We start from the raw sequence: 13,455 nt of genomic DNA on the forward strand, positions 1-13,455 counted from the left end.
ACATTATTTGTGGTCAAGATTTGAGACTTGAACTGCCTCTCCAAAGCTCATGATCTCTCCAATAAAGAAGAAAATATTCAATTATATCTCTATCTCTATATCTATATTGATATATCTATCTATATCTATATATTTGATACTTGGAAGAGACTTAAGGATAACTTATTTTGCCTTCATTTTAGACTCAGGATATTAAAAATAAAGAAATGCATCCTAAAACATGGAACAAATCAATGACAGAATCTGAAATGGAGCTTATGTGTCTTGGCATTATTTCTTATTTATTCTTTTTTAAATGATAATAACAGTAATTCAAAAATACCTTCAGAGCTTATATTTTCTTACTTTTTTGTATTTGCCTACTGATTTGTATTAAAAATATTTAGAGTTCAAAATATTACCTTTATATTTATGCCAGAGTTCCTATTTAAATCTAAACCTTAATTTCTACCACTTGCTAAACTCTACTATGCAGAAGACAATCTTTGGGGTCTGAGATATTTTCTGATATTTGCTTTAGAAGAAGTGTTGCTTATAGCTCATTATGATATGCTGATTTCAAATTTGGTTGTGCTTATTGTTACCTGTGAAGATAATGAATGTTCTATGCTAGAAAAACAGAATTCAAAGCTAGTTTATTTACTTAATAGTGACACAGGTTCTTCTGAAGCCTATATGCTAGTTAAAAAAATCCCCCCACCCCCCAACACATACAAAAAAAGTATTTAATCTTAAATCTAGGCAGCAAATCGAGTCATTAACTCTGCCACAATCCATAGCATCTTCCCTTTTCTACTCTCCTGTGGATTCCTCCTTTGACATACCTGTGGAATTGCCTGTCCCTTTCCTATTGCTACTGTCACATCCCTAATTCAAGTCTTCACTCTTACTTGCCTCAAGAATTGCGTTAGCCTTTTAGTATATGTGCCTCCATCCCTTCCTCTTCTATCACACCCTTGTATTACCACCTAATTTACCTCTTAAGAACATAGGCCATAATATTTGGAGCTACGGTTTAAAACCATCAATTGCTTGTGACACTTTCATTAACAGAGAAAAACTGCCACTCATGTGACTTTCCTTGCCAGTGATGATTAGATTCTAGCTTAACTTCTGTCTCTACTCTCAAACGCTGTCCATGCTCAAGCCACCCACATTACTTATAATTTCTCAATATATCTGAGGCTGATGATCATGTTTCCTTGTCTGTTCTCTCTCCTCCTCAATTTTCATTTGATCCACAAATAATCTCTTCCTTCAAAGTACAGATCAAGTTATCATTTCCCTCCAAAGTCTTCTGTTGTACTTAAGGCAGAGTTAAAAGTGATTCATTATCTCTGAACCTCAAGAGCAAAAAAATTATGTATTCAATGGCTACAAACTGTACCATTGCTCACTTAATGTTAAGAGTCAGTAATAGCATTGGAGAATAAATTTTATAATTTTTCTGTTGACACAAGATTTAACTTACCTAGTATAATTTTATTGGCATTGGTTTTATAGTTGAAAAGTGAAGAAAATAATATTTTTTTGCTTTAACCAATTTTGTATAACATTAGAAAACATTTTTTCTTCACTTAACATCTTTTCACTACCAAATAATATGAATTATGCTTACACAGGCATTCCTATATCTACAAGATTTAAACAATTCCAGAATCCAGGACATAATCTGGAGGCAACATCTGAAACACTGACAATTTTTAGTCCTAGACAAATTTCTTTAGTCCTACCTACCTAGTGAAAAAGAGAGGAGAAAAAAATTAAAACTATGAGCAAAATATTACAGACAAAAGAAGCAAATTAGTACTTTGAGAAAGAGGAGAGACACCTAGTATTTTTCATAGCAGATATTTTATCAAGCTGGCTACATTTTGTTTCCAACTTTTAACAGGCCACAAATAACCATATTCCAGTAATAGTGCTATTTACACTGTATCCAAATTTCCTTTGTAGATTTGCAAATATTCACTCTCACTTTGGCATCACATTGTATAATTTTATCTGTGCTATATACCCAGTTCCAAATCATGATTCAAAGGCAGAGTTGTTTTGTTCCAACACACTCCGCAGTTGAATATTTTTGCCTCTTCTTTGAATTGGCTAAGAAGTCTACTCCATCTGCATGTGTGCTAAAGGCTTATTTTCTACAATTTAACACAGTTTTGGTGATTCCCCCTGCACAATCTACACTAGAATTATGTAGTGGTTAAAACTCCAATCCAATGCAAATGATATAGGTTTGATTTCTCCTCTGCTATTTAGTTAATTTGCCCAGTGGAGCAGGGATTAGTCTTTTTAAAACTCAATTTCCTCATCTATCAAGTGGAGGTGATAAAAATTGCATAATTTGGGATTATTTCTAGGGCTGTGGTAAGGATTAAATAGATTTTACGTGTAAATACTTTGTACACCACTGGAATGTAGTGAACACTCAGTAACTGTGTACTGAGAATAACATTTTAACTCTAAAAGAGACATACAGGAAAATATTATTTAGATTCCATTGATTTCTCATGTGAAAATAATGATCACAGAAACTGAATGGAAATTTACATTTGTTAGTTTTGATTCCTAGGATAAAAAAGTTGCTAATAAAATTAATGGCAATAAATTGATTACAGAGGGAATTTTTATGTTCTCATAGAAGTAAACTGGTTTCACAAACTTCAGAAATTTCTAGCTACATACTAACAGTTTATGTTAATTACAAATAAATTTCAAACTACCATACAGGCAAGACTGAAGGAGGTTTTAACTTTCCACAACTGTTCCCTAACCTTGTAGAAATTTATATATAAATTTGACCCATATATCAAAACAAGTACATATATATGTATACTAATTATTCACAATTTAAAAACAAAATTAACCCCTTCTCATAGTAATCTGAATTTGTGAGGTTTTACTACACACAAATTAAGTTTTCAAATGTATAGCTTCACATGTTCATTTTCAAGGCAGTTGTAACAATCTATCATTTATAAAAGGTTTAATGAAATAACCGACCCACACCAACATTATTTGAATGTCTCCTGTTTTTAATTTGCAGCAATTAATACAAAGCACAAACATTTTAAACCTTGAATCCTGTGAGACACAACAGTTTAATAACCCAATTAGTCTTGCAAATCTCTTAGTGAAATAGGGAAAACAATCTACCATTGTCAAAATTTGATAGTACTGATTCATTATTCACAACAGATAAAATCGGAATCCATTAAATGTGAAGCGTTGTTTTGATATGCAAAGTCTGCCTTTGAAGAAGTGTGTTCATTGCCACAAATGAGTCACAAATGAGACAGCAAAGGTGTTGTTATAATGTGTTGAGTATGCAACTGAAGCTTCATTATCATAGCCAGAATTCAAAAGACATTTTGTTTGCTGTGCTTTTTTCACATTATTAAAATATTTTAAAAATCAGCTTTTGTTACTATATTCTCCATTTAAGAATACTTGACATACAATTAACTACCAATTTCAGGAAAAGAACAGCCAAGGAGAATGAACTCGATTTAAGCAGGACTCTATTAGTAAATGGCCAACTAGCCTTTCCAGTTAAAACCATAGCCAAGGGAAATTAAAGCATATCATCACACTGCAGTGAAGGATGAAAGCCAGCTTAAGTATTTGGAGTGTGAACTCATCTAATTGAACATTCCCCACGTTGATAATTTTCCCCTTTGTGTTTAAGTTCTCTTGTACCAAAAAAAAAAAGTGGATCACAAATGCCATTTTAATACATTGACTCTTTCATCCTTTTTTTTTTTTCTTTAAATGTACATTTACAACCAAGGCATTATTTTAATGAACTAGGATATTTAAAGACATGTTTAATTTAAATGTGAAAAATAAAATTGTGGTTAACTATTAAATTGAGCTTTTGTAAGAAAATGAAAATGCCACCTGGCAGTGGCAAAGAAGGCGGAGAGGACCAGAAATAGACTGTAAACCTTGGGTAATATGCTTATAGGGGGAATAAGTGAAATTTGCTGGATTTATGTAATTATTTCTGAAGCTACCCCAGCACTTCCTGATTAAAGACCTGGGGAGAACAAGTCTTCAGATTCACACTGCAAGGCAGGAAGCTTGAGGCAGTAGAAGAGATATGAGAATTACCATCTTAGGAACTTGTAGACATATATTGTACCATTATCTTTACTGACACAGCTCCTAGGGCAATGGAGACTAAGAAGAAAATAAACAAATGGGACAACATAAAAATAAAAAGCTTGTGCACAGCAAAAGAAAACATCAACAAAACAACAAGAAAGCACACTTCATGGGAGAACATATTTGCCAATGCTATTTTAGATAATGGTTTAATCTCCAAAATTTACAGAAACTCATACAACTTAACAAAAGAAAGATAAATGATCTAATAAAAAAATGGTCAAAGGACCTAAATAGATACTTTTTAAAAGAGGACACACAGAGGGCCCAGAGACATATGAAAACATTCTCAAAGTCAGTAATCATCTGAGAGATGCAAATCAAAACAACAATGAGATACCATCTCACACTTATCAGAATGGCTATCATCAACAAATCAATAAACAACAAGTGCTGGTGAGGATGTGGAAAAAAATGAACTCTCCTGCACTGCTGGTGGGATTGCAGACTGGTGAAGCCTCTGTGGAGAACAGTATGGAGTTTCCTCAAAAAGTTAAATATGAAACTCCATCTTCGCCAGTAATTCCACTTCTAGGACTATATCCCTTGAATCTAGAAACACCACTCAGAAAGGATATGCTTACCCCTATTTTCATAGCAGCACAATTTATAATAACTAAGATTTGGAAACAACTTAAGTGCCCATCAGAAGATGAGTGGATTAAAAAACTGTGGTACATCTATACAATGGAATACTACGCTGCTATAAAAAGAAGGAACTTTTACCATTTGCAACATCATGGAGGGAACTGGAGAACATTATGCTAAGTGAAATAAGCCAATTGAAAGATAAATATCACATGATCTTACTCGTATGTGGGATATAATGATCAACATAATTTGATGAACAAAAATAGAGCAGAGACAAATGGCAGGTGAGGGGGGTTTAGAGAACAACCAAAGGACTTATATGCATGTATAGGCATAACCAATAACACAGACACTGGGGCAGCGGGGGCTTACATCGGGTGGGAATGGCTGGGGGGCAGGTGTCAATGGGGGGACGGGAAAGGAGACATATGTAAAACTTTAAACAATTAAAAGAAAAAGAAGAAGAAGAAGAAGAAGAAGAAGAAGAAGAAGAAGAAGAAGAAGAAGAAGAAGAAGAGAAACCATTTTACTTTAAAACAAAAATCAATAGAGTTTTAATTAACCAAAATGTTTCATTTTCAGAAGATTAATAAATGTCCAGCCAGTTGGACAGGAAAAAATGAGAGGTATGTAAAATATCAATATTAAAGACGAGGAAGGGGAAATTATTCAGATTTTATAGACACTAAAAGAATAATACAAAATGTCCTAAGTAATCATCTGACAACAAATTTGACCACTTAGATTAAATAAAATAAAATTTTTAAAAAGACACAAACTACCAAAACTCAAGAACAATAGGTTTGGGAAAATCAAAATGGTGCAAGGAAGCTCCTGAACTGTCCTCACCCAGGCATGTACTGACTGTGTGACTACTATAGTATACATGGAGCAATTCCTCCGAGAGAAATCGAGACACTAGCCGAGTGAGTCCTACATATCAGGAAATTAGAAAATTCCCCCACAAAATGACACAAGGCTGAGACTCAGACTTGCTATTAACCTCTTTCCCCCCCATCCCCTCACTCCTCACCCTTGCAGAGTCCCATATAGTTGGGAGGGATTCCCCAGCTTCTCTTAGTACTGAAGGATTTGGGCTGCACACCTAACACCTCAACTTTTAAGACTCCCATCTGAGGCATGGACTCCTAGTTCTGAAACAACTAGTTCTGAAAGCCAGCAGTGCTTGTGCACATAAGACTCATAGGACCATAGCAAATAAAGAAGCTGTTATCAATGTGTGCCTGAGCACTTCCTGCGCCTGTCCCCTGGAGGCTCCATCCAGAAAGAAGAGGCAAAATGTCCATCTCCCAGTCTTTCCCTGGAAGGGGCTGGGCTGCATACTTTGCAAGCTGATGCCAAGGGCTTGGCTTCTAATTTAGCATGCACCTAGGAGATGGCCTAGACCCTCCCCAGAGCGCAGGAACGCCTATGGGCACTTCTCCTATGTTCTCCCTTTAACTTGTTCCAATAACAAAATTACATTGCCAGTTTCTCCTTAAAGGAGATTTCCACACCTTTAGTGCCCCAGAGAGTCAGGTCATCAAATCACCTAGCTCTGATCCTAATAGGGCTTGCATTCACATGTCACACAGGGCTATGGCAAACAAATAAGCAGCTTTGCAATAGGTGCAGGTGTATCCTCTTCCCCACCTCCTGCTCCTGTGCTGTATTCCTGGGCTCAGTGTAGAACAGAGCAGGAAAAAGTGCCCATCTTTAAGTTTCTCCCTGGAAGGAGCTTAATTACATTCTTTCCCAGCTGTTGCTCCAGGGTCTGGCTTCTCATTAGCTTCATCCGGGCTGGCTGCACTCCTCCCCTTCGGGGACACCCTCAGCTGGGAGCCACTGAGAACAAAGACAGAAGCTTGGACTATCATAAAGGTTGAGAGAAAACCCAGAGCTCAGGCTGCACTGATTGAGAAGACCACTCTGTGAAGTCTGGGCAGTTTTATCCAAAATACAGAACCGGACACAGCGTTAAGAAAAGTGAAGATGCAAGGGATGTCTTAGACAAAAGAACAAGAAAAATTACCAGAAACTGATCTTAATGAAATGGAGCTAAGTGACTTGTCTGATAGGAAGTTTGAAATAATGGGCATAAAAATGCTCACTGATGACAGGAAATCAATGCATGAACACTGTGAGGATTTCAACAAAGAATATATAAAAGGCAGAGACTCTTACAAGCAGCAAGAGAAAAACAGCTTGTTACAAAAAAAGGAAATCCCTATAAGGCTATATGTGGATTTTCAGCAAAAATTTTGCAGGCAAGAAGGGAGTGAGATGATATATTAAAAGTGCTGATAAAAAGAAACCTGTCACAGAAGAATATTCTATTTAGCAAAATTTTCTTTCATAATTGAGGGAGGGATAAATAGTTTTTCAGACTAAAGCCGAAGACATTTATCACCACTTTACCAATGTATGAATCAATAGATCAATGTAACAGATTACAGAAATATGCACTTACACATATACTTAAACTGATTATTTTACAAAGTTGCCAAAGTAATTCAGAGGGGGGAAGGATAAGTTTTTTAACAAGCAGAGCTGAAAATATTAGATAAGCATATGAAAAAAAATTCCAAAGAATCTTTAACTCTATATTACAGCATATACAAAAAACAAACAAACAAAAACTTGAAATGAATCATAAACTTCCAAGAAAAATATCCAGAAGAAAACTTTGGTTGCAAGTTGACTTGGGTGTTGCAAATATTTCTTAAATAGGGCACAAAAATCCAAAATTATAAAGGAAAACAAGTGATAAATTGGATTATTCAAAAAGAAGCTACTCAAAAGATACAAGTAAGAAAATGGAAAAGAAAGTCACAAACTAAGAGAAATATTTTTAAATATGTATTTGTCAACATACCTTTATTTAGAATATATGAAGAACTATTACAACTCAATAATTAGAAAATAAACATTCCAATTTGCAAAAAGGCAAAAAGATTTGAATAGATATTTCACCAAAAAGAACTATTACAACTCAATAATTAGAAAATAAACATTCCAATTTGCAAAAAGGCAAAAAGATTTGAATAGATATTTCACCAAAAGGATGGCAAATAAACACATTTAAAGATGGCTGATATTAGTATTTAGAAAATCACAAATTAAAACCGCAGTGAGCTACCAATGTACACTATTTGAATAACTACAATTAAAGTCCAATTATACTAAGGGTTGGCAATGTACAACCACTTTGCAAAGCATGTTGGCAGTTTAACAAAATATTAAAAATGTACCTACAACATTAAATGAAATAGTGTGTCTATGCAAAAACTTATAAACAAATATTCAAAGCCACCTAATCTGAAAAAAAAACCGCCACACACACACACAACATAAAACAATAATAGTGACACTAAGACTAAACCTAACCGTAATATTTGAATTGATACACATTTTTGTGGTATATCTACATAGTGGAATATTACTCAGAAATAAAAGGTGAAGTATTGACAATGTGATCTGGATGAATCTCAAAAAATGGGTGAAAAAATCAGACAAAATAATATATGTAACTTATGATTCCTTTACTAAAAAGAATAAAATCTCTAAACTATGGAATAGTTATAGTATCAGCAAGCAGACCAGTGGTTATCTGATGTGGGTTACACAAGACACATGGATACTCAGTGGGTGGTAGCTGTCTTCAGTATAAAACATGGATTACCAATGGAGGGAAGACATTTGATTTTTTTAGGCCTAGGTTTCATAGAAAGAAATGTGACTCTAAACATGACATTACAAACAATAATAGAAAGCAAAATAAAGGTATTTCTTTCTGTGTTCCACTGTCATTGTCATGTGATTATAAGCTGTACTTCAAATACTTATTTTAATTTTAGTTGCATAAAATCAATTCATTTGTAAAATGGTGTACTTACTGATTCAGGACAGGTGTGTAGGCAGTTTTATCCTCATCAATAATTGTGACCATCAGGGTAATAAGTTGGGGCCAAAAATCCAAATTCTTGGTGGTGGGTCCTTGTTCTTCCCGAGGAATGTCCTGTTTCTTACTCTGCTCACAGGTCATATGACATGCAAAAAAAAGAAAAAAAACACAAAACAAACAAACAAACAAAAAAGGGTTAAATGGTGTGACTATAGTTAGACGTCACTGTCAAACAGAAGGATCTGTTAGACATCACTGTCAAACAGAGAAAAATGTGATGAAAAAATTCTTAGATCATGTGAGGCAAAACTACAAAATTCAGATTTCCTTTCTTCATTAAATAGGATCCCATAAGATAGTGGCCAGGCTTCATTTCTAAATGCTTTGATTCTGGAGTAATTGTTTCTCTTCTTCGGACTATAGTCTTAAGAATTATTATTGTGGAAATTATCCTTTTTATGGGGCTTCACCCAAGGAGAAAGGTTGAATTCTTTCTATACAAAGGTATCTCTCTCTCTCTCTGTGTGTGTGTGTGTGTGTGTGTGTGTGTGTGGCTGTGTAAGAACATTTATCCTAATTTATCCTGCCAGAATATTTTGTTCAAAGTCAAGTTGGTAGCAAGTGGGCAGAATGCACGGCTGCCTGGTAACAAAGTCAGTACTATTATATTCTATAATATATACACGTTACATGCATGGCCCATTACTCTCTTAATCCACTTGCAAATCTAGCTAGTTAACTAAAACTTTGGAAGCCTGTGTGTGTGTGTGTGTGTGTGTGTGTGTGTGTGTGTGTGTATGTGATATTTAAATCCTTCTTGATTTATCATACTGAATGAATTCTCCAACTCTCACCTCTAGAAAGAAGAGTGTAGCCAGGATGGTCTAAATTTACATTGAGATTAATGAAGTACACATATGAACTTGAAAGTTTCACATATAAACTTCATAATCCTGAATTTTCACATATAAATTCATATTCTATGCCTATAATTCTTTCAGACATACTGATAAATTATGCTGGTTATTTTGTTTGGTGGCTATTCTTCTTAGAGCATTTCTTTTACATTTACTTTTTTAAATTAGGCAAAAAAAAAAAAAAAAAAAAAGACAAAGGCAAGATGGCTTCATTTACTGTTTTTGTTAAATTATTTACAAGTTTCTCGGTCCAGAATATCTGAAAACTTCAATTTGTGGCTCAGAAATTACCTGATATAAAAGGTAGATTAGATTATATTTGGCCCAACCAATTGCCATATTTAACTACCAAGTCTCATCAGAAAATCAGCTACCCAATGGTTGTATGCAGATCTTCTAATGCTGCCAAAGACATGTAACCAGATTTGGGTGAGTCATCACCCAATTATTATTCTCACTTAAGTTAAAATACAACCCTATGTGGAATCCACTAACTATTACAGACCTCCACACACAGACAGTAATGTACCGTTAGGGAAACATAATTTTCTAGGGTGCTTTCAAGTGCTGTTGATTAACCTTTATGCTCAAAATGCAACATATTAAAAGTTGGAAAGCAAAATTAAAATAGTAAAAAATTAGTGGCTGGCAAAAATTACTTCAAATTTCCAGAGTGAACAATAAGTAGTGTTCAAAGGATCTTAAGAATCTTGTGTGTCTGGTCCCTGAGAAACACTTGAAAGTCCTGGCAGGCTTCCCTTTTCAATTCCTGGGACACATCAAGGCACATGAGTAGATCTTTTAGAAGATAAAGGCAGCAATGCAGGCTTACAAATATTCAGTCTTGCCTACTTTAAATTTTTAGGTTTCTTTTTTAATTGATTTCAGAGATAAGAAGGGAGAAGAAGAGAGAGGGGAAAAAAACAAAACAACATCAATGATGAGAGAGAATCATCAATCAGCTGTCTCTTGCATGCCCCTTACTGGGGATCAAGCTCATAGCGCAGGCATGTGTCCTGACCAGGAATCAAACCTGGTGCATATGTCTATGGACAACCACTGAGCCACACCAGCTGAGCAAGCCTTGCCTACTTTTAAATTACATTTTCTACTAAAATTTCTCTTTTTTGTGTGAACAGGACTTTATTGTTGTCACAATAATGTAATTATTTACTCATTACATTAAGATCGATGGATTTCCCTCTCTATGATAGAGTTAGAAATCAGAGAGACTGGTGAGTTGTGAAGGCTGTACATAAAATTAGTTCTGATGGCCATGGTAGACTATACTAGAATACTATCATTCATCATCATGATGTGTATATAGTCAGACTGTATGTCTAACTTATGTCAAGTAATGTAATTAAATGAGAGGAAATGACAATAGATGATACATTTAACATCACAGTCACTTATCATCATTCTGCAAAGAGTGATATGGAGAGGAGGAGAGACTGAAGTACGTAGTCGAATATGCATCAATTCTAAAGTCACAAAATATACTTCCATTACTCTTTTTTTTGTGACTTTAGAAGATTATTGATAGTACAATGCATTGCATCATATTCTGTATGTTGCACCGAAATAAACCAAACGGAATGCTGAGTCATTAAGTTTTTACATACTACAGAGCAACATCATAAATCAGGTTTTCCCTGTTTTATTGGTGCATTGTTTTTAAAGATTTTTAATTGAATTTTATATATATAGAGAGAAACATCTATGTGAGAGAAAAACATGGATTCACTGCCTCCTGCACACCCCCTACCAGCGTCTGAGCCCATATCCCCAGCATGTGCCCTGATTGGGAATTGAATCAGTAACATGTGGATGCATGGGGCGATATTCAACCAACTGAGCCCCACTGGCCAGAAGGACTAGTGCATCTTAATATAATACGTTTAAAATAATGGGGTACAGGCCTGGCCAGTGGGGCTTAGTTGGTTGAGCATCCTCCATGCACTAAAAGATCCTTGGTTTGATTCCAATCAGTGTACATACCTGAGTTGCTGTTCAATCTCGGTCGGTGTAAGGGAGGCAAGTGATTAAAGTTTCTCTCTCACATTGATGCTGTTCTCTCTCTCTCTCTCTCTCTCTCTCTCTCTCTCTCTCTCTCTCTCTCTCTCAAATCAATAAAAACATATTTAAAAATAATATTTTAAAAAAGTAAGTAAAAATTTAAATAATAGGCTACAATGAGGTATATTATATACCTGATATATTAAGGATTACATTTTCTAAGTAAGACTATTAATCTTGAGTTCTACTAGGGCATTTGCCTTAGAGTTGGAAAATTAAAACAATGATAGTAAACATTTTGAAAAGCTAATAAGTACTTTAGTACTTATTGAAACTGCTGGGGTTCTTTTCCCAGCCTTACAAAGGGTTCAGCATTCTGGAGAAAGGGGCTCAGTGTATATGACTAAAAAGTCCCAAGTTGAAAGATAATTTTGAAAGGCATTGGGGGTCAGAGGAGCTTCAGCTAAAGAGAGTGAAAGACTCCTACCTTGACCAAGGACCTGTGCTTTTATTCAACACAATTTGTCCTAAGGCAAGGTGGAAATAATGCACATCAAAGGGCAGGATATCAAAGGATATTGTCAGTTTGGGGAACAGCACAAAGCCCTTCAGGTGTTTGGCAAACAGAAGGCAATAAAATGCCCTTAGCTGTCTGGTTAACAATGCTACTCAGGTTTGGGGGAAATGCCATTTAGCCATTTCCAACAAGTAAACTACATATGTGGCTCACCCTTGTTGAGCCCACTTAGTTCCATCAACTTTTGATGGAACTCTTGTAATTATTGCATGCTGAAATTGGTTCCTAGCAGAAACTTTTAAAAATTAGTACTTATTATAATAATATAGTTTATAATATATGTATATGATATTCAAGTATTATAATTATAAACTCAATAAAAATGAACAAAGTATAATAAATATAAAATTATGAGTTAGTAGTTCAATTTTAACTTTGGTCATCATTATTACAACAACTAAAATATATTTTGTTAATAGACTATTGAGGAAAGAAACTTGAAAGGAAATCTGTGACAGTAATGAGAAGAGGAATTTTTGAAAGTGCAAAGTTGCTAGGGTCAGCTGAATAAAGTGTCCAATAGTTATTTTAAAAATGATAATTTAGCCAGAACTGGTTTGGCTCAGTGCCCAGGTTCGATTCTGGTCAAGGGCATGTACCTTGGTTGCAGGGCACATCCCCATTAGGGGGTGTGCAAGAGGTAGCTGATCGATGATTCTCTCTCATCAATGTTTCTGACTCTCTATCCCTCTCTCTTCCTCTCTGTAAAAAATCAATAAAATATCTTTTTAAAAAATGATAATTTAGTATCAAAGAAAGCTGGTACAGACAAGCTGATAAGATGTATACTATACCTTCATAATTTAAAATAAGAAAACATGAAGCTACTCCAAGAAAAGATCAACATATAGAAAGAACTGTTATGTGCAAAAAACAAAAGTGCTGAAATAATAGATATCTTCATGATAGTAAGACGCATGCAACACTTCTAAGATTGCTATATTTCTGTGACATTCTATTTATTCAATGGCATATGTAATTTTTTAATCCTCACCCTAAGATACATATTTTTTTATTGATTTCAGAGAGGAAGAGAGGAGGAGAAAGAGATAGAAACATCAATGATGAGAGAGCATCATTGATTGCTGATTCCTGCACTCCCCACCCCAGGGATTGAGACTGCAACCGGGGCATGTGCCCTGATTGGGAATCGAACAATGACCTCCTGGTTCACAGGTTCAAGCTCAACCATTAAACCATGCAGCAGGGTTATTTTGTCAATTTGAGAGAGAGAAAGGGGGTGGAGGAGAGAGAGAGAGAGAGAGAGAGAGAGA

The 13,455-nt window shown here is 35.0% G+C and overlaps 1 protein-coding gene across 4 annotated transcripts in view; it reads right to left on the reverse strand.

Moving 5' to 3' along the window:
* Positions 1 to 13,455, reverse strand: part of UNC13C (unc-13 homolog C) — a 503,072-nt gene that overhangs the window by 166,806 nt on the left and 322,811 nt on the right. For all 4 annotated transcript variants that reach the window (XM_045582381.1, XM_036441424.2, XM_036441415.2 and 1 more), the window contains one exon: positions 8,661 to 8,794. In XM_045582381.1, coding sequence (XP_045438337.1) covers positions 8,661 to 8,794 — 134 coding nt within the window. The remainder of the gene's footprint in view (positions 1 to 8,660; positions 8,795 to 13,455) is intronic.

Source organism: Pipistrellus kuhlii, unplaced genomic scaffold (assembly GCF_014108245.1).
Source record: "Pipistrellus kuhlii isolate mPipKuh1 unplaced genomic scaffold, mPipKuh1.p scaffold_m20_p_1, whole genome shotgun sequence".
Taxonomy (NCBI): Eukaryota; Metazoa; Chordata; class Mammalia; order Chiroptera; family Vespertilionidae; genus Pipistrellus; species Pipistrellus kuhlii.